The sequence below is a fragment of the Lissotriton helveticus genome, chromosome 2_1 (genome assembly GCF_964261635.1).
Source record: "Lissotriton helveticus chromosome 2_1, aLisHel1.1, whole genome shotgun sequence".
NCBI classification, from domain to species: domain Eukaryota; kingdom Metazoa; phylum Chordata; class Amphibia; order Caudata; family Salamandridae; genus Lissotriton; species Lissotriton helveticus.
The window spans coordinates 374,107,461-374,129,972 of record NC_136059.1 but is presented as its reverse complement, the minus strand read 5'-3'; the positions used below and the strand labels follow the sequence as shown (position 1 = coordinate 374,129,972).

Sequence of the window (22,512 nt, the reverse complement as noted above, 5' to 3'; positions counted from 1 at the left end):
GGAAGATAAATAATAGCAAGGAGAGGAAAATGTAAGAGAAATGTGGAACTGAGAGAAAGATGAGTGAGAAAAGCGATAACAAAGAAAAGAAGATAAGAAAAGAAAAGAGAGGGTTCAGATAGCAGGCAAAAACAGGACCAAGGAAAAGGAAGACAGAGATAAAATAAGAGAAAATGGAAGACCATATATAGTTGTGAAAGAGAAATGGAGGAATGAGATTATGGTGATTAAGATAAAGGGGATAGATCATAGAAGATAACAAAGAGGGCGGGGTAACGTGGTGGACAGAGAAAGGTGAAACAGAAGGAGGAGACAGAAAAGGGGTCAGGGCGAAGTGAAGTTAGAAAGGATGAAAGTGGAAAGAAAGACTAAAAGGAAGGAAGAAGGGTATAGAAAGAGGAGAGTGAAAGGTGTCCAAGGGGAGAGGAGAATGGTATGGAAGTAGGGAAGACATACAAGCAAGGTGCCTCTATCATTATTTCCACAGGTACAGTTGCAACAGGACGCAGAAGTGTGAGGTGTGCAGCTCAAGTATGGATATACTTTCTTGGGGAGGGATCATTTTTCTTTCTTCAATTATGGCCCATGATGCCCTTGCTACACCTGTGATATTACTGTTGAGTGAGCGGGGTCTCAGGATCCTCACCTTTGCTGAATAGCAGCCTTGATTTTCAAACTGCATACCTCACTTTAAATATCTGCAAGACTACAGGTGTTTTATGGGTTACACAGATCGACATGAAAGGTATTAATTGAAACTTCCCCTTTCAGTCTGACCCTTCATAAATTTAACCTGTCCTAATCTTTGTTTACTTGGGCATATCATGTTCTTGTAGGTTTCCTGGGTTAGATATTCTCTTGAAAAAACAGTATACCACATGCTCTGCCTAGTGGAGATACAGCAAGCACATTATGCCTATGTATGATCTTGGATGGTGACATCTCAGCAAGCTCTGCTGGCTTCAGATACACAAATGTGATCAGTTCAAGCTCCTTATGCACACATTCAAGGCACTTCACAACATAGACCCTGCCTACCTGAGCAGTTGCATCTCCTTCCACCAACCCCAGAGACAACGCTGCTCTAGCAGACTCCTAGTCGCACACATCCTACGCATACACAGAAAAAAATCTGGAGGCATGACTTCTCATGCACACACAATAGTCTTCTTGTCACTTCTGGAATCCTGCAAGAAACTGAAGACCTGGCTCTTCAAATAACCCGCTGCCCTAAGCAAGCTAGATAATACACCTCCTCAGTTTCAGGATACCCTGCTGAGTGATAGTGCACTTTACAAATACACTTAGCATAACATAAAAACATTTCTCATGTTCCATGAGCTGAGCAAAGCAGGGGTGTCTTGTATTAGAGTTAGCACTAAGAAGGAAAGCATAATAACTAGTACAGGTGCACTTGTACTGGCAGCTTGGTCAGGCATCTTGTCACCCACCACAAATACTCCCTAAATGCTGCACTCACAGAACTGTGAGTACCTTGTCACGTGGTCTCCAAATTCTACAGATACTCTCTCTGTGGATTGCACCTGTGTGCTAATTGATTTACATAGCTGTCAAGATGGCTTAGTGAGTTAAAGCTTGCTCCTAACATCTACTATCATTTGCATGTTGCAAGTTTGAATCCAAGCAAGATCAATCCAGCCTTCTATCCTTTTAAAAAAAAAAAACAATTATTATTGAAAACCATAGGAAATGCATAGAATTACATCCAGATATACATCTTTTAAAATCCAGCCATGGAATTCGAAGGGATAATAAATACCGCCACTGATCAATACACAACAGATCTAATAATTAATACTGAATATGCAGGGGATCTTTATGCCGCATTATCAAACAATAAGATAGAAAGAAAAAGAGATCCGATCAAACGACATGAAATATACGATCGATATTAAGATACCAGGTTCTAGAATTCTTAACAAGAAGGACAGATTCAAGAGATACAGCAGGTTATATACTAAATTTAGAGATCAAGGTCAAAATGCCATGACCAAGTCTTCTCAAATTTCTTAAGACATCCAATTCGTGAAGCATAAGTTTGTTCGCTTCTTTTGACCTGACCCATTTTCAGAACCCATTCAATTTTAGATGGAATTAAATCCGTTCTCCATCTTTGGAGTAGTAGTGATCTGGCGACAGTCATGCCAATATATAGAAGTTTGGTCAGCTTCTCGGGTAACTGCAGCCCAAGAGGTATTTAAGGGTCTATTTTTCGCCATTAATTTCGGAGCTTTATGATTTGAATTGTTTCCCATTGCTACGGAAAGTTCAGGACTTATTTGCACAATGGAATTCTCTCCTTTTAACCATTTTCGGAACGGTGTCTCTGATTAAAATTTCGGTGCTTCCACTGTTCAATTTCCTTTCTTCAGCAATTCCATGTGTGTTAGTGAATTTTTTTCTCATGAAAATAGAGTTATTGTTTTCAACGTTCTTGTGGGATAGGAAAATCCCTAGAATCGCACTTAGCAATTTATATGAGAAATTGGATGATGGCGGCTTAGCCCTCCCCAATTTAAGGGAATACTTTTGTGCATATTTTGCACAATACGTGTCTAGATTTGAGCAGGGTTTACAGTTGGGTCTTTTTATCAACTTTTTAATGAATATATGTAAACAAAATCAGATTCACTGCCCATTATCAATATTCAGATCGCCTAAATTAGTAAGGTACAAGTGTTTACATAGTTTTTTTTCATAAACGTCAGGCATTTTTTAGACGGTACTCCATCCCAGTTATTAATGTTACAACCCTAATAGCTGATCTTCTTGTCTCAGCAGGTATTAGAGATCCTTCTTTAATTACACAAAATTGGTCCAGGGCTGGCTTTTTTCGACTCTCCGATTTTCTCAGGAATGAAAGATGGATGAATGTAAGGGAAATGTCTCAATTAATCCCGGCGACTTCTTTCTTCTAGGGTCATATAATATTCTAAGTAAATTCCTCAGCAGACTAAGGGGCCGATTAAGATGGTGGACGGATCGCCACCACCATGCAGGCGGTGGCGATCCGTCCGCCATCCTTGCCCCTCCGCCACCTATTTCCCCCCGCCATAATACAATGGTGGGGGGGACCGTGGCGGACGGGAAGACCGTCCGCCACTTTTCCGCCGCGGTTGCCTTGCGAAAAAGGTCTAATATGGTGGCGGTGTCCGTCAGACACCGCCAGCCATATTAGGATGGGCTGTGGGAACTGCCTTTCCGTGGCGGGAATGCCACCACGAAAAGGCATATGGTCCTTCGTTTGGGGGCCTGTAGCGGGCCCCAGGGTGAAGGGGGGGCGGGGGTGCACATTCGGGGTACCTATGGTACCCCCCTGCGTTTCACAGGACAACATGGCAGCACCGCGCAGTGCCTGTCATGTTGTGCTGTGAAACGCACAACATGCATTTTTGACATTGCGGCGGACGGTTCAGCACCGTCGGCCGCATTGTTAAAAATGCGGGATGCACCCGCCACTGTGGCGGGTGCATCCTAATTCGGGGCACGGTAGCTCCGCCCTTGTCGTGGACGGTCCCTGCCCCAGACAGGATGGCGGACGGACTTTGTCCGTCCGCCATCCTAATCGACCCCTTGATTTGCTTCAGATTTGTGGCCAGAAACAGTTAGCCTATCACTTGCTGGAAGATAGGGTAGGGAAAAAGCCGGGGGAATGGAAAAAATGTTTAGCCGTACTTAAAGGGGTAAATCTGGAGGCCAAGGCTATGACAAAATGGGGTAAACATGAAGATTTGGAAATTACAGCAAAAATGTGGTCCAAAATTAATAAGTTACATTTCAGCACTGTCAGAGGGGCTAACTGGAGAAGGATGTTATATTTTAGCAAGTGGCTATTATATAGAACTCCCTATTTTGTAGCCAAGGTTTATCCCAATCAATCGGGGCAGTGCTTCCGGTGTCATATTCATCCTACAGTAACTGGACTCACATAATATTACTGCGCCCCCTGATCCAGAAGTTCTGGAATTATATTTTTAGGTATCTGGTAACAGAGTGCTTGATACAAACCAGGTTTAACGATCGACTGATACTGTGGGGTTATGATCCAGATCTTCCATCTTTTTGTGAGTGGTAAATTGAGTACCGGTAATTTAGGTAACAATAACACTTAGGGGCCCATTATGATGTCGGGCGGATTGCCCCCGCCAGGCTGGCGGTAGTCACTGCCAGCCTGGCGGGGGCAATCCGCCAGCTAATCCACACTCGTTTGCCCCCCCCCGCCATATTAGTATGGCGGGGGGGACCTCGGCAGACGTAAAGACAGTCCGCCACTTTTCCGCCCTGTCACCGTGCGGCCGGGGCGGAAAAGGAATAATATGGTGGCGTTGTCTATCAGACACCGTCCAGCCATATTATGATGGGCGTCTGTAGGTGCGTTCCCGTGGCGGCATCGCATATGGTCTTCACTCTGGGGGCCCCCTGCTGGCCCCCAGAGTGAAGGGGAGGTGGGGGTGCACACAGGGGTACCCCCCTTCATTTGCATAAACAAAGCGGCAGGCACCGCGAGGTGCCTGCTGCTTTGTTTATGCAAATTCATCAATGCATTTTTAGCGTTGTGGCGGGCGGTGCAGAGAGCACGGCCCCCCACAATGCTAAAAATGCAGGATGTGTCTGCCACTGTGGCAGGCACATCCTAATATCCCCGACGGGACCCCTGCCCTTATGGAGGGCAGTCCCGAATTCCGACAGGATGGCGGGTGGACAAAGTCCGCCTGTCATCCTAATGAGCCCCATAGCATCTAAATAGAAGAATATAGCTAGAAGCAACTGTATGGTCACAATGATAGCACCCAATAATCCCCTTTGTGCTTGCAATTTCAAATGAGTGCCAACGTGTGGTTTCTTTAATTAAAAATACCTACCTCTAAAGTACACATTTCATTGGGATAAAAACCTAAATATTAATTTAAAAAACGATAAAAGAATCTATTACTTCAATGGACAAATTACTTGGTGTACATAACCTTGCAGCGTATCTCATAGTCATTACTCAAGGTACTTGGATGTTTTGCAGCTCCTGGGTTCTTTGTGCATGGACATCAATAGGCGGTAGCCAAGGGTAGCAGTTGACTTTTGTCCCCCTTAATCCGAAGGGCCACAATGAAGTGGTAGATGCAAACAGCAAGCATAACCCTATGGTGCATGTGTCTTTCCTGCAGTTTTCCCTACTTACCTACCTCTAAAACGAATGTCTGACAAAATATAGAGACAAAATATCGACCTACACAGATATCAGAGCAAAAATATCGATGTCAACAATATCAACATCCTATCTACAACATGGTAAGTACAAAAATATCGGAAAAAAATATTGATGTCAAAAATATCGTTTTTTTAAAAATATCGTTTTTTTAATTAAAAAAAGAATTAAAATAAAGTAAATAATACTTAAAAATATAATAAACATAGTTAAAAATATTGTATAATATTTAAAATGATTTACACATCTACATATAATATGTAACAAAGATACTTAATAATCAATTTTAATAAATATTTTAATAACTTATAAATAATTATACATATTATAAATTACAATTTCATCTATACACATCAAATAATAACATAAATAAAAATTAAATAATTATGCAAAACAAAGTAAAAAAAAAGTACTTTTATTTTTAAAATTAATCAAATACTACATTAATTAAAACAATACAAAAAATATTAAATAACAGAGGGAATAAAATACTATTACAACTCTAAAAAAAACAACAGTAAGGAAAATGTTGGATATCGTAGGGGTAAAAATTACTATTTCAACTCCAGAGAGTGCAACAGTAGGGAAAGTGTTGGATAGTGTAGGGGTAAAAATTACTATTCCCACTCCAGAGATTGCAACAGTAGGGAAAAGTGTTGGATAGCGTAGGGGTAAAAATTACTATTCCCACTTCAGAGAGTGCAACAGTAGGGAAAGTGTTGGATAGCGTAGGGGTAAAAATTACTATTCCAACTCCGGAGAGTGCAACAGTAGGGAAAGTGTTGGATAGCGTAGGGGTAAAAATTACTATTCCAACTCCAGAGAGTACAACAGTAGGGAAAGTGATGGATAGCGTGGGAGTAAACATTACTCTTCCCACTCCAGAGAGTGCAACAGTAGGGAAAGTGTTGGACAGCGTAGGGGTAAAATTACAATTCCAACTCCAGAGAGTGCAACAGTAGGGAAAGTGTTGGATAGCGTAGGGGTAAAAATTATTATTCCAACTCCAGAGAGAGCAACAGTAGGGAAAGCGTTGATAGCATAGAAGTTAAAAATAACATACTCATAAATAAATTAATATTTTAAAATATTTAACAAATTAATTATTAAATAAATCTGAACTATTTACAAATACTAATAAATAATGATTAAAACTATAATTACCAATGAATAATTAATATCCAATAGATTAATTATTAATACACAACTATAAATGTAATAACTACTTAATTACATATCAATTACTTTACACACTATTCCCCTATAAACGCACAACAAACGTCAATAATAAAAGTATACACTTAACAAAGTTATCAATTAATACAAATTAATTACCAATTAATAATTAATTAACAATAGTATAATTAGCAAAAACAATTAATTAAAATAAATTATTATTCAATTACATTTAAATTACTTCCCACCCTATTCCCCTATAAACCATATCCCGCTACAGCACATAATTATCAATTAATCAATCAATTAATTATTTTTATTACCAATTAATTAAAATTAATTTTAAATTCCTAAAAATTAATAAATAATTTAGTAAAATTAAATTACTTCCCACCCTATTCCCCTATAAACTCACAACCTGCTACAGAACATAATTATCAATTAATCAATTAATTAAAATGTATTACCAATTAATAAAAATTAATTACCAATTAATTAAAATTAATTTATAATTCCTAAAAATGAACTATTAATTTAGTATGATTAAATTACTTCCCACCCTATTCCCCTATAAACCCACAAACTGCTACGGTACTAAAATACAAAATTTACTTAAATTACATAAAAAATAACATATTAAATACATAACAATATACATAAAAATCATATAAAAATCGATATTAGTAACATCGATATTACTTACATCGATATTAACAAAATCGATATTACTTACCTTCGATATTCTGACTCTTCTATATTAAAAAATTCGATATTACTTACCTTCTATATTCTGTCCCTTCGATATTAAAACATCGATATTATTGTAGGTCGATATTAAAAAATCGATATTTTGTCTGCCTACCGGAACTTCATAATGATAGACTTAATTGATTGTCTCACAATTTTTTGCATTTTATTTCACAAAGGACACTGCATTCGTTCCTAATTTGGCAAACATCAAAACAGTACGCGTTACATCTTCTTTTTTTGCAATTCATTTATGTAGCTCTTCATGCCTTAAAGCAGGTGTACAAGCACTTTCCAGTTTTTTTTTGTGTCCATACACCTCCACTGCAGAGTATTTATTTGTTTATTTTTTACATTCATCTTCCGCCTCTGCCCTCAGTCTGTCATGGTTCCCTGAACACTTCTGATGCATTTATAGTTCTCCGCTGTGGTGGCATTATGTAATAATAGTTCTGAGGTATTGTGCCTCTACTCTAAGCACTATGCCACAGTTTACCCTTTACAGAATGGCCATCCTGGTGAGGAGTGCTTGCAGGCACTATTACTGTGTCTCTGGACTGCAGAGGTATGACTGCAAACACAGCGAGTGGTAGATTCTGCTTTTTTATTTAAATTCACTTAATAAAGCACACTTACATCTGAAAGAATCTCTTGACACTAAAGCCAAACGTGTAAGGAAACAACACATAAAAAGCTAAATCAAAACATTGCTCAAACAACTTTTAGTGCTTTCCTGAAGTTCAAATGACCATCTCTAACAGAGGTCTTCAAGCCTTGGGGTGTGTTCCACAAAGGGACCACACTTGATCTCTGGGGTGAGTGGGATGGACAGGCACAGGCCAAGTGGAGTATCATGCTCAAATAAAGTACTGTGTTTTTAGTGAAAGAAACAAAGTGACAGTGAACCAAGCTGTAAAGGTATATCAGTAACACATTTTATCACTTATTTCCTAGCTGGAAGTGGGTGTATGTTTGGCAAAAAAACCTCAAAGCCACTCCCCTAGTTCTGATAAAGGATCACGTTTACACTTTAGGTAGACCAGGCTGCCCATAGCATGTTGGCAATTTGCCTGCATTTTTTAAAGAGCTGAACATAATCTCAATGTTTGAATTGTTAGATATGTTTAGAGCTCCCAATTTCATAGTAAATCGGTAAATAAACATATGTTTGCCATTTTAGGTGGCCTTCAATAATATTTTAGTGTATGGGGTGGGTGGTGCGGCATTAAAGTTTAAAGACCACTGCTCTGTGACTTTTACGTTGGTCAAAACCTGAATCTATATGCAACCAGCCAGGATAGTGAAAGCTCAGACACTAAGCCAAGTCCTGTGAAGTCTTGGGATTTGGAGTACATCTTGACTCATAGAACAACGAGATCTTGTGTTGCTTCTCTTAGTAGCACACACTCTGGCAACTCCTGGAAGTGTGCTTCCTTTGACACATGTTCAGTTATCAGGAACCTTCATATTTAAATGACACAGGTGAGGTTCTACAACTTTTGGGTATGTATTTATTGCTTTATTTCTATATCTATTTATGTAAAACTCTGCTAACCATCTGTTTTACTTCAACTATGTATTAATGTGGTGATTTATGCAGAATGCTATGATGTCACATTCCACATCTGTGTCTCTCACGAAGAACACTCCACAGGTGCTAGCTGATGGGTCTCCTGTGAGAGCAATACAGCGATGGCTACATCAGCTTTATGGCTCAACTAGCTATTACATTTTCCTGTGTTTTTGAGTACTCAATACTACACCATCCTGTCATGGAATCAGAGCCACAGACTTGGAAGGAAGTCCCTTTCTATAATATCAAACTTTTATAAGAAAAACAAAATTATGTGATTTTGCTTTTCAGCTCATCTTCTGTACCCCTTGAGTCTCTATGTATTTTGGAGTCGTCTCCAATCTTCCCAGCCCTATGCTTCTTACGTACCCCTATATTGAAGTTTGTCTGCATTTGATCTTTCCCTGAGATCCTTGCAACTACTAGTCTCATTATTCCAATTTCAGTGCACTGCATTACTGCTTCTTCACAATGCTGAATGTATATGAGATAAAGAATTTATCTCATGGTAGTATCCTTATTGCTTGATTTGCAGCCACTCACAACTATTAGATTAACACTACAGAAGCATCACAGACATCCAAATTGATGCATCCATGTCTTGACAGTATGCCTTTGTCTGCTAAACCTGCTCACTCTCATCTGCCACTGTCTTGGATTAAATCTTTCCACGCAGATCGCAGATAAATGGTCATGGCAGGATATTTCTTATCCCCAGAAAAGAGTATAAATTCAGGGGTACCACAGGGATTTTCACTCATCCCTGCATTATTTAACATGTACATAGCCTCCTTATCTCGCTGATTGCTTCTTTTGGTGTTGAAGCCACAGCTTATTTTGATGACACACAGTTGGATTCACTGCCAAAGTATTGCCTCTGGAAGTATCGCCATACAAAAATATTGTCACATAAATATAATTGTTCTGCTCTGCAAATGTACTGGTTTTTCCAAGTCATGTTTTATCAATTACATCAAGGCAAAAAGAAAACTCTACTACACATGATGACTACCCACGGAATCTATGGCAAGTGCAAAAGTAAAGAGCTAATCACTTCAGTGAATAAGATTGGTCTATCAACAAGTAAAAATGACATAGAGCCTGATTATGATGGTGGTCAGATGAACGTCTAACCGCCATTGCCACGGTAATGTATCCGCCTGATGTGTAGTCAGCAGTTCCACCCACCAAATCCCAATGCAACTAGCGTATAGGCGATCAGAAAAATGCCTTTTACCATTGCGACTTGTGATGCGGCCCGGAAAAGGTCCGGAGCACAAGCCCCAATGGAAAAAGGTATTTTGCAAACATCTATGCACAGTGCACCAGGCACCATGTGGTGCCAGGCTCACAGTGCATGGATGTCTCAGAGAGCACCACCTGTGCCCTCCTGGCCCCATAGCAGAGGCCCACAGGGACGAGGGATCAGGCCACCCTGTAAAGGCAGAGAGTAAGGGAAATCGTAATGCCTACAGCGGTGCCTCCACAGACACCAGCCCAATGTATGGATTATGGTCGAACCGATGCCCTGACAGACTCCTTGAGCCTATCGGAGGCATTGATCAGTCCCTTTAACCGCTGTGCTCTGACCGACCGCATCATCATACTGCAATTGGACTGCTATCTTGACTGTCGGGGAGACTGCCTGTTGGTGGTGTCTGCCAGAAATCCTAATCAGGCATAGTAACGAGCAGGAACTTGTTAGCAGCTCATCCAGTAAAATCTTGTGAATCTGACAGCACACTACATCTAATTCACTTTACCAGGAAAAGACTTACATTTGCTGCTCTTGATAATTTTGATTTTGAAGACAACTCTTCCTCGTCTGGAACATCCAGCAAACATGATATTTTCCATGGTGCTTTTTAAAGACTGTACCAATGAAGTAGCTGTTGGAAAACAAGCTGTGTCAGCTGTAGGAATTAACAAGTGGATCTGCAAACTTAATACCCAACTGCTTGCCAATGTGTGCAAAATCACTACCAGCCATCAACACATCCCAGTCTACCTGAAATATTCAAAGTGGCTGATGACATGTTTCTTCTTCTACCTGATGCTTCGGTCCACAAGGCTGAGGTAACTGAGTTTATCATATCGCTTATTTGGTGAGGGCTGAAGGATGAAGAAAAGCCTGTTCCTCGGTAGGCTGAAGTTCATGCTCTGATCGCCCAGAATATCGTCTCACTGGAGAAGGTTGCATTTTTACCAGTTATGCTATCTCCAGTCACAAATTATGCAACAGTATACACAGCTTAAAAAAATCCAAAATGTGCATGCTCAGCTTAAAGACCAGCCTATCCTGCCAATTTTCTGCGATGACGGTGTTTTTCATATTGAAGCTGACATTTTTATGAGCAATCCAGTATCGTTTGTGGACCTGTATCCAATGATGGGCGATTTCCACATGACAAAAATTGTGTTGCATTGTGCAGGAAGTTGTCTCAGTGTATGTGGCACGGAAGATGCACTTATCGAAGCAGAAATCACTGTAAGCAAAACTGTTCAATCAGTATTAAGCGGAACTCAATATGTTAGTTTGTTGCAAGGTATGCTCAACATATCTGTGGCTATAGAATGCTTTCTGGAACAAGAATGATGAATTAGGTTTTGCATATCTTATCCCAGAAGTGATTAAGGTACAGGGTGCACTTCATTCAAAAGACATAATGCAGAGCGAGACAATGTTCAATGCACATTAGAAAAACCTGTTAACCAAAGGGCATATTTACAAGAGGACATCGCCACCAGAACGTCACTTTTAGTGATGTTCTGGTGGCGATATCCCCTTCTCCTTATTTACAAGGCAACGTTAGGCCACTTAACATGGCTTATCGCCGCCTTGTAAATAAGGCCCCTTTTCACGGGTCACATAACATGAAAGGGACGTTCAACACCCATTGTTTTTATACATAAAAGGATTAAAAAACATTATTTGTTTCATTTCTCTATATGTCTCTTTTTCCTCTAATATAGTCGCCATTTCGATAAATGGCGGAAGAGTTGTTCTGAGGAGTTCTTTTTACACCAAAATGAAGTATATAGGTCTCATGGTTCCTAAAATCTTAGTTCATCACTGCAACACATCCACCATTTTTAAAAATATCATCTTGAAAAATCTGGTGCAGATCAGCAATGTCTACACTTTCTAAATGGCGTATCTAATGATCCAAAAACACAAATCAAAAATGAAAATATCTGATATACTATTTACAGAGTATATCAGGGAGCTGGGATTATGCAATTGTTTGTATGTAGGTTCATCTAAACAAACTATTTGGAAACTACAGGTGGTGCAGTACTCTGTGGCAAGACTGGTACTGAAACACCCCGACCTAGCTCTGCATCAGCATCCCTGGAAGTGCTTTACTGGCTTACTGTGCATAAAAGGGTCCTTTTTAAAAGTGGGTTGAGGACCAGTCTTCTGCCGGCATTCTGGATGTTCTGTAGCTTGCGGGTGAAGTTTTTGTTTATTCTGCCATAGAGTGTGTTGCCGTAGTCGAGCCTGCTGGTGACCAGGGCATGAGTGACAGTCTTTCTGTGTTCGCGGGGATCCATTTGAAGGTCTTACGTAGGAGGCGGAAGGTTTGGAAGTAAGAGGACAAGACGGAGTTGATCTGGCGGTCCATTTTGAGCTCTGAGTCCAGGATGATTCCCAGGTTGCGTGCGTGGTCAGAGGGGGTGGGTGGGCTTCAGAGGGCGGGGGACCACCAGGTGTCGTTCAAGGCATCTGGGTTTGGGCCCATGATGAGTACTTCCATTTTGTATGTGTTTAGTTGTAGGCAGCTGTTTTTCATCCATTTGGTGACGGCTTCCATGCCTTTTCGAAAGTTGTGTCTGGCAGTGTTGGGTTCATTGCATAGGGAGAGGATGAGTTGGGTGTTGTCTGCGTATGACATAATGTTGAGTCCGTAGGTTCTGACGATGGGGGCGAGCGGAGCCATGTAGATGTTGAAGAGCGTAGGGCTGAGAGAGGACCCCTGGGGGACTCCGCAGGTGGTAGGTGTAGGGTCTGAGAGGAAAGGGGGGAGTCTGACCCGCTGCAATCTGCCGGAGGGACGGAGCAGATCCAGCCGAGGGCCTTGTCTTGGATCTCTGCGTCTTGGAGTCTGCATATTAGGGTGCGGTGAGAGACTGTGTCGAACGCCGCTGAGAGGTCGAGGAGGATGAGGGCTGCTGTTTCTCCTTTGTCCAGTAAGGTACGGATGTCGTCTGTTGCGGCAAGGAGGGCGGTTGCCGTACTGTGTTTTTTTCTGAAGCCGGAGTGGAAGGAGTCGAGGATGTTGTGCTCTTCGATGAATGTGGCAAGTTCACTGTTGGTTCTCGATGACTTTTGCTGGGAACGGGAGCAGGGAGATGGGTCTGTAGTTTTTGAGGTCGGTGGGGTCGCCAAGAGTTTCTTCAGGAGGTGGTTGATCTAAGCATGTTTTAAGTTGTCAGAGAATCAGGTGGTTGCCAGGGAGCAGTTGATGGTGTGGCAGAGCCTGGGTGCGATGGTGTCGGCGGCTCTGTTGGAAATGTGGTGGGAGTAGGGGTTCGTGGGGGCCCCGGAGTGGATTGACTTCATCGTCTTCAGTGTGTCTTCGGTGGTGAGGGCTGTCCAGTTGTCGATCGCCGGCTTCAGGGTGTCTGGGGTGGTTGGTGAGGGTTCAGTGTGTTGGTTGTCTTTGTCGAAGTTGTCGTAGATGCTCTTGATTGTGGTGGAAAAAGGTGCTGAGTTTGTCGCAGAGGTCTTATGAGGGAGGGATGTCGGTGTACTCGCTGGTGGGTTTTGCGAACTTCTTGATGATGTTGAAGAGTTCTTTGCTGTTGTGTGCATGAGTGGAGATTCTGTCTTCAATCACTTTTTTCCTTGTTTTTCTGATGAGTTGGTGGTGGGCGTTGGAGGCAGCTCTGAAGTTGTTGTGGGCTTCTGTGGATTTGGTGTTCCTCCAAAATTTTGGGAGGCATCGGCACAAGTGTGTCTGGACTCTCGAAGTTCGGTGGTGAACCATCTAGCTTTCTTGGTGTGCGTGTTGTTGTTTTTCTTGAGGGGGATATGGTGTTGGCGTTGTCAGAGATCCATCTGTGCAGGGTTTGGGCTGCGGTGTTGACGTCGTTGTTTTCCATGATTGGGGTGGAGTTACTGAGTGATGAGGTTAGCTGGTTGTCGGTGAATCTGGTCCAGTTTCTTCTTGGGAGCAGATACTGGTGTCTGTGGATGGTGGGTGTTCTGAAGGTGAAGTGGATGCATCGATGGTCAGTCCGCTTTGGTGGTGTGGCCGAAGGTGATGGAGTTTCCTGTTGTGAAGAAGGGGTCGAGGGTGTGTCCTGCTGAGTGCGTGGATTTGGTCAGGATCTGGCAGAGTCCAATGTTGTGGAGGTTGTCCAGGAGGGATGTGGTGCTGGGGTCCAGTTGCTTGTCGAAGTGGAAGTTGAGGTCTCCCAGTAGGGTGTAGTTGGTGGACGCGATGGCATGCGGGGAGATGATGTCCGTGATTTTTTATTATTATTTATTTATTTAGGACGTTTTCTATAGCGCTGTCAAGACCCGGAGGTAGCAGAGCGCTTTACAGTAATAGAATGACAAAAATCTGTATAAACATAACATATGTAAGGTATAAGCATTCAATGAGTGACATAGTAAACAGAACATGGGTGAGTTGCCGAGCTTCTTTGGTTATAGGATTCACTGTAGTCACATAGTTCAGGGGTTGCTTGCTGACCCCGGTTATCCACAGCCAAGGGAGCAGATCAGGAACAAGGATTTGAGTTGCCTTTTGAATTCCACAAAGGATGGAATAGTTCTGATGTGCGGGGGAATGGAGTTCCAGATTTTGGGGGCGTTTCCAGTGAAAGAGCAGTCCGCTGTTCTTTTCTTTCTGGTTTTGGGTGGGATGAGCAGGAAGGAGTTAGAGCTTCTCAGATTCCTGGCTTGGCCTGCTTTTTTGAGTTTTTTTGCCAGGTATTCGGGTTTGCCGGTATGGAGGGCTTTGTGGGTTAGGCAGGCCGTTCTGATGTTACTACGCATTTCTACTGGGAGCAATTTGAGTTCCTTGAGTGCTGGGGAGATGTGATCCGATTTTTTGATGCCGGTAATCATTCTAGCTGCATCATGTAGTGTTGTTTTGTTTGGAGCCAAGTTCGATTTCGGGATGCCTGTTAGGATTGCGTTCCCATAGTCTAGTCTTGACAGTACCAGAGATGTAAATGTAAATGTAAATGTAGTTGAGCTTATATAGCGCACAGCTACACGCAGTGGGTTTCCCGGCGCTTGCTTAGGGAACCCTTCCTGGTATTCCCCTGTGAGATAGCAGGGTATCCACAAGGTGAAAGTCAGGCATCCCGCCGCGAGGGGCCGTTGTGGAGATTAAGCAAGCTATTGCCCAGAGTCGCAGAGTATGAACCCGTGAGTCGAGGAGGCACCGGGGCGAGAATTATCGAGTCCGTGGAATTTTTAGCCCAAGACCCCGCCGAGGGGGGGATTTGAACCCTGGTCCAGGACCGATCTCAGCTTCCGGGTCTGCTGCCTCTAACCCCTGAGCCACACTTCTCCACAAGAGATTGAGTGGCCAGTTTGAGATCCTTGTTAGGAATGTAGGGTTTGATCTTGTTCAACAGTCTGAGGTTAAAGAAAGCACCTTTGGCTGCATTCTTGATGTGTTTTACCATGTTTAGTTTGGGGTCTATGATGATGCCAAGAGATTTAACAGAGTCGGCTAGAGTAAGATTTCCTTTAAGCGCATCGATTGCTTTTAGCCATTCTGTGATTTGAGGGTTGTCTTCCTTGTTCGAGATGAGGAGTGTCTCAGTTTTGTCTGGATTCAGTTTCAAGTGATTGTTTGTCAGCCATTGTTGAACATCTTTCAGGACATCATTTAATCTATGTATGTCAGTGAGAGAGGAAGTTTCCAGATAGATTTGTGTATCGTCCGCGTAGAGGTGAAAGCGGATGTTGGCTTTCCTGAGTAGCTTGGAAAGTGGTTCCATATAGATGTTAAAAAGCTGAGGCGAGAGCACCGAACCTTGGGGGACGCCCTTATTGACCTATTGGATTTCGGAGGTGAAATTCTTGATTTTTATTATTTGTGTTCGGTTGTGTATGAATGAGGAGAACCTTTTGAGAACTACTTCGCCGAGGCCAGCTCTTTCTTGAAGAGCCTTGGTGAGGAGTGTGTGGTCCACCATATCGAATGCTGCAGAAAGATCAAGGAGAATGAGGAGGCAGCATTTGTCTGAATCCAGAGATCCGTGGATATCGTCTATGATGTTCAGCATCGCTGTTTCTGTGCTGCATCCTTGTCTGAAGCCAGACTGGAGGGGGTCTAGGAGATTGATGTTGTCCAGATGATGAGTCAGTTGCAGGAGTACACAGCGTTCCAATGTTTTGGCTAGTAGAGGGAGGTTAGATATTGGTCTGAAGTTGTTCAGGTCTGTTGAGTCAAGACCTGTTTTTTTCAGCAGGGGGGTAACTTGCCCAATTTTTAAGCAGTCAGGGACCACTCCGTTTTTTAGGGAGCTGTTTATGATGTTGCCCCATATAGGTGCAAGAGAGTGTTTCATTTTCATGATTAGTGAGGGAGGAGTTGGTATCCATCACGGACATCATCCGATGGAGATGGAGTCGGTAGATGAGGGTTCTACGGAGGGTGGAGGTAGGGCTGGCCAGTATCTTGAAGTGAAGGTGTTCCATCAGGTCTGTGGGCTCGTCGGGGGGTGTGCTTAGGCGGAGGGTGGATTTGTAGGCGATGGCGATTCCTCCTCCAGGGTGGGTGAGGCGGTCCTTCCTGGAGATCTTATATCCTTGGGGAATGGCGATGGCAATGTCCGGTCCCGAGGTTGTGTTGGTCCAGGTTTCGGTAAAGAATGCTACGTCCATGCTAGTGCTGTCAAGGAGGTCCCAGATTTCCGTGGCGCATTTGTGGAGGTATCGGACATTAAGGAGGATGCATTGCAAGGTCTTCGGTTCGGTTGTGTTCTTGCGGGCGGATTGTGCTGGGTCAGTGGTCTTGGTAGTGCTGCAGGTGTGCCGGCAGCGGTGACAGCTGAAGGATCCGTGGGTGTGGGCTGGTGATGCTAGCTTGCAGTTGTTGTGAGGGCCTGGGTGGAGAGCGTTGAGTGCCGCTGGGTCGTAGCGTTGGCAGTGCAGAGATCCAGGGTTCCTGGCGCTGGTCGCAGTCAGGTCACAGACGGGCGCAGACAGGCTTGGCTTTGGTGCCCCGGCGGCGGCCGTGCAGTCGCTGCCATTAAGTAGGGGTCAGGGAGGGCTGGACAGCTGGGAGGCGGGAGCGGGGAGGGGAGCAGGATTGGGCCGGTCGCACTGGTCTTGGGGGGGAGGGGCTGCGGGGCAGCAGCGGCAGGGAAAAACAGGCTAAAAAAGGCAAAAGTAAAAAGGCAAAAAGAGAGAGAAAAGTGCAAATAAGGTAGCAAAAGTGCAAGAAAGAGTGGAGGAAAGACACAGAGGACACAGGAGAGTAAAAGGGGGAGATTGAGATGAGGGTAAAAAAAAGTGAAAAACGGAGTAAAGACGCAGGAGAGTGAAGGGAGGAGCTTGAAATGAGGGGAAGACGACAGAAAATGGAGGTTAAGACCCAGAAGGAGAGTGAAGGGGGGAGATAAAAGTGAGGGAAAAAACGAGTAAAAAGGAGAGAAAAAACGGAGCAAGAGAATGAAGACAGGGGTCCACTAGACCACCAGGGATGAGGCGCAGGTGAAACATGCGGGTGGAGGAGGGCCTTGAACACCAACACTTGAGAGTGCAGGGGTTCGGGAGAAGGCCTCCCTTAATGGTGGATCTGCGAGGGAGGGAGAGCAATTTCACTGACAATGAGCCAGTGGTCTTGCTCGCCTGTCCCCGCAGTGGCTGCCGTTAAGTAGGGGTCAGGGAGGGCTGGACAGCTGGGTGGCGGGAGCGGAGATGTGAGCTGGATTGGGCCGGTCGCACTGGTCGTGCTGGGGGGAAGGGGCCGCGGGGGCAGCAGCAGCAAGGAAAAACGGGCTAAAAAAGGCAAAACGGAAAAAGAGAGAAAAGTGCAAATAAGCCAGCAAAAGTGCAAGAAAGAGTGGAGGAAAGACACAGAGGATACAGGAGAGTGAAAGGGGGAGATTGAGATGAGGGTAAAAAACAAGTGAAAATTGGAGGAAAGACACAGGAGAGTGAAGGGGTTTTCTTGAAATGAGGGGAAAACAATAGAAAATGCAGGTTAAGACCCAGAAGAGAGTGAAGGGGGAGATAGAAGTGAGGGAACAAATGAGTAAAAAAGGAGAGAAAAAGCAGAGCAAGAGAATGGAGGCAGAGGTCCACTGGACTACAAGGGATGAGCGCAGGTGAAACCTGCGGGTGGAGGAGGGCCTCGAACACCGCAAAATAAGAGACCCTGTGGTTTGTTATTACCAAATAAGGTCAGAAATACTGACTAAAGCAAGACGTGTGCGGGCGAGTGGGTCTGGGGGAAGTCCTAATTTGTCAATTAAATTGTAGTGGCAAATGAATATATAGAACACTTTTTCTACTGTCTACCCAAGATTTTCCGCGGAGTACTCGAACACGGAGGAGCAGGGAGGCCGAATTAATCCACAAAGGCTTAAGAAAAACAAGAAGCAATTTTAAATTCAAAGGCACCAGACAAGTGATCAATTATTCACTGAGCCCCTTTGAAACGTACCCGAGAGTAAATTACGGTGGCTCCTCCGTGTCTAACTACTTTACGTAGTTGCCTCATCACAGGCACCACATGATCATAAGAAACAGATGTATACAAGTTTCCAGTCGTTCTAGAAGTCTTTTAAATTTAAATAAAAGCTTCAAAAATTCAGATCACAAATCAAATGTCAAAATGTCCTGATGAAGGTGTGACTATTGTAAACGTACACCGAAACACCGCGTCGACTCTTTGTTTTGACTTTTTTATCACAGATTTTTCACTATGTGGAAGATTCATTTTAATGCATTTTAATAATTTAGATTGTAACCCATAAGGGAGGTATCATAATAAACTGTGTTTTTTACATAAATTTCTTATATCTTTGGTGAATTTGTTAATTTTATGAATCTTGGGTAGACAGTAGAAAAAGTGTTCTATATATTCATTTGCCACTACAATTTAATTGACAAATTAGGACTTCCCCCAGACCCACTCGCCCCCATACGTCTTGCTTTAGTCAGTATTTCTGACCTTATTTAGTAATAACAAACCACAGGGTCTCTTATTTTGCACTGTTCTCCCCCTCCCTGTGAAAACAACCAGGGGAACCTTCCAAAAAATGTTGTTGGGCCTCGAACACCAACACTCAAGAGTGCAGGGGCTCGGGGAAGGCCTCACTTAATGGTGGAGCTGCGAAGGAGGGAGAGTCAGTGGCCTGACTTTGCAGCAGCTCATGCTACATTCTTCTCTGCAGCAGCAATTGCTGTTCAGTGGTCCTTCGTCAAAGGGGAACTCTTGTCAGCTACACCCTCCAGCCTCGTCCGCCGGAGATTTTTTACTTAAAAAAAAGAGACTAGTGGGAATATATTTATGAAAAAAAATCAAGCAGCGCTGCAAGTCATCTTGCTGCGCTGCAAGCTAGGGAAAGGGCAGGAATGCACCGTATTTAACATCACATGGTTTATTCATGTATTTTCCCTAAGCACCCACACTCCACCTCTGGAACACCTCCTTGGTGCAGTGTAACGCAATGCAGCAATTTGATAAATCTAACTTAAGAGTTGTTCTGCTCTTGCGCCCTGTTGATTGGTGCAAGGGTCACAAAACTCTTTAATAACCATGCTCCTAAGCCCAAAAGTAGAAATCTTTACTCCAATTCCTCCAGCAGCTCCCTACAACGCCTCCTTCTCGGACACTGCCTGCAGCCTTGCCCTGCTGAATGTTACCTTCTAAAGCACTTTTTTGTCAAAGTGTATTTTAAGTCAGAAGGTAAGCACTGACCAGGCCCAACCTACTTTTTGTATCCTACTCATGCTCCATCATGGTCAGATATATCCTTTGAGGTTGACCTGGTCTAGATATCACGTGGGATTCTTTTTATCCCAACTGAGTCTCTTCAGATGCTACCCTGACTTTTGTGGTAATCAACCCTTTTCCAGATGCAGGGCCTAGACTTCTGAGAAAGTGAGCACTCATACAAGGAGCTAGCAGAGAGGTGCTAAACAGGCTATGCTCCACAAGAGAGACAAAGACATGCCGGACAGACTGAAGCAAATAAGGCCAGCAAATCGAAAGCAAGCAAATGTGAGTTACAAGGCACAAAGTTATTGGTAAACAATGGGCGAAATGTATTCCCAGGTAACCTTTCAGCATGTCCCCAATATGCCTGTGCACTCAGACAACTGCACTGTTGGTATTTAAGATAATACCAACACTTATTTCTCTCTTTCCTGCAGAAGAAAGAGTTTTTGAGAGTGAAAGGAAATATGCAGGTGGGAACCTTTCAGATAAGATCACGGGAGACTATGCTGTCAGATACTTTTATTGATGACCTCAAAGCCCTGCCTCTCATCTATGATAAAGGGGAATATTTTGGATTTTTGGAAACCTACGGAACACATTATGCTGTCTCTGGCAATCTCGGAGGAAAATATGAGCTGGTATATGTTCTGGATCAAAATGTGCTGAAATCTAAAGGTAAGATTCTTGTTACATATATTTCAAATTGTGGCATCAATTGCAGAATCTCACTTGACCATAATGTTTATTTTTCATAAGGATCACATGTATAATGTTGGGCCTTGCACCCTCTGGTTCACGTCTGCCACCACCCCATTGCCCAGTCATGTGATGATCCATCACCCCCTGCTTAGTGGATGCTATTATTCTTTCGGCGAGTCCAGTTTTGGGGTGCCCTATGTCCAGCTTCTGACTGTTCTGCCATGTAGGTATACAATGTGGTATATCCATACCCCTGTTACATCCCTCCTTAGGCTCTGTGTCACAACCTTTGTTACAGTGATTCTGCACATAATCAGAACTATGCCCAGGAAAACAGGACCTCAGTGAATAGGGGTGTACTAACCTACCACATTAGTACCCAAAATGCCAAACCAACTAGCTATAGTGTCTCATTTGTTCTCCGACTAATAGAGAAGCTACTAATGATTAGACAGCCCAGAACACGACACTCCGGACTCTCTCAGGAATCACGGGAGCCTGACAACTCTTTCGCTCTCTCACTCATACCTGTCCACAATGCGAGTAATCAGAGTCGCAGTATAATTTAAAATGTTTATTTTAACCAACGCGCTCTATGGTACAGTACACGTGCCATTACTAGCAGCAAAATGCATAAACACAACATACTCATCAATCATTGAGGAGGGAGAAGGAAATGATGTGATCCATCCAGTTTCCTTGGAATGTAATGTTATGAATCAGTTGTGAGGGGGAGGGATCACTTGTCCTGCTAACCTGGATTTTACAGGTAGGTAGTATGTCCCTTGGTAAAAAACCCTCATGCACGTGAGTAGATGTTATACTGGTAGCGGTATATCTTGGTTCTCCGCTTTATTACTCTCGTGTCTGCATAATCATAGGGTTAGTGGGTATGCCTCCTCCACCAGGAGGTAGTAATCCAAGGTTAAGAGCAGTAGTGTCCAGTGATAAATGGTGATAGTGAGATTAAAAATAACTCAGACAGCCAGATTCTAATCTTTATTGTTCTGGATTCGAGTTAATGAAAATATGAAGGATTTGCGTGATGAGAATTGTTAAGATTCTCACGCAATCAATTTTCGTGATTTTTTAAAAGGTCAACATGTTTCAGCCCTGTTCGCCTTAAGAGGTCAGTGGGCTTTCTTCAGGACCGTGTGAGATGTCAGTGGTAAAGTGATATATTAGTCCTTTACACGTTGGAGGTCAATATTGTGCCTCTAAATACAAATAGTGAGAGTAACCTTGGTGAAGGTAGTGGGACAAAGAGATAATAGTGTACATTATGATTTATAGTGCAATTTATAAAATGGCAATACTTTATCGATCACTACTTCTTGTAGTCAAAAACCACATACTCAGAACTCTGGTTATTAACAATACTCTTGTTTGTTCTGTAAAGTCTGACAGTTTCCCTCTCATTTTTTGACGTTGATATAAATACCTATTGCATGGTATTCTTATCTATAAACCTTCTGGTTAGTTGCTCATTATTCCAGCTTTGCAATAGGTGCCTGTACATTCAACATTTTCTTTTCAGGTACAGTATCTTACGGTGTTATTTCTGTGCATTATTGAATAGCAGAGAAATTGTGCTACCTCTCGGCTAGTTAACGACATTTCTATTCAGTATGGGAGTTCACTTTTATCTGATAGGTACTCTTTATCTACCTCTGTTCAATGGGACAGTTCCATCTAATGGCTATGCGGCGGATTTGCAGTCTACAATCTAGCGTTTAATATGGAAAGCGTTTGCTAAGGAGAAAGGTATATTAGCCCCAACCATATTGCAAAAAACTCGCATGCCACGAATATTCACACACTGTTAACGGTATCCCCACGTACCTCTGCACTGTTATTACGTGCTTCCTCAGGTACCAGGGAGTCTCTAGGAGGGGGGCCCTTTCTAAAAACAAGGGTAATGTGTTAGTAAAGGAATCGGGTACTTATCTTTTAAAGCACCGGTCTTTACTCCGACATCGCAAGTACCTGGAACTCCTCGCCTCCCGCGCTGCTTGTGCTGACTCTGCCGTCCTGGACCCGGCAGGGCTCGTAAGCTCGGGCGATTGTTAAGAATACTTCCCTGATTATAGGCAGTGTAGACAGACTATGGAGGGTTCTATGTGTAAGATAAACTAAATATGTTGAGTTTTATTCTAATTATACGTATCTCAAAC

The 22,512-nt window shown here is 43.1% G+C and overlaps 1 protein-coding gene across 1 annotated transcript in view; it reads left to right on the top strand.

Annotated features, from left to right (window-relative positions):
* C9 (complement C9) overlaps positions 1–22,512 on the top strand; it is a 197,202-nt gene that overhangs the window by 110,863 nt on the left and 63,827 nt on the right. Inside the window, exon 7 of the mRNA XM_078674992.1 lies at positions 20,074–20,314. Within this exon, the coding sequence (XP_078531118.1) occupies positions 20,074–20,314 (241 nt within the window). The remainder of the gene's footprint in view (positions 1–20,073; positions 20,315–22,512) is intronic.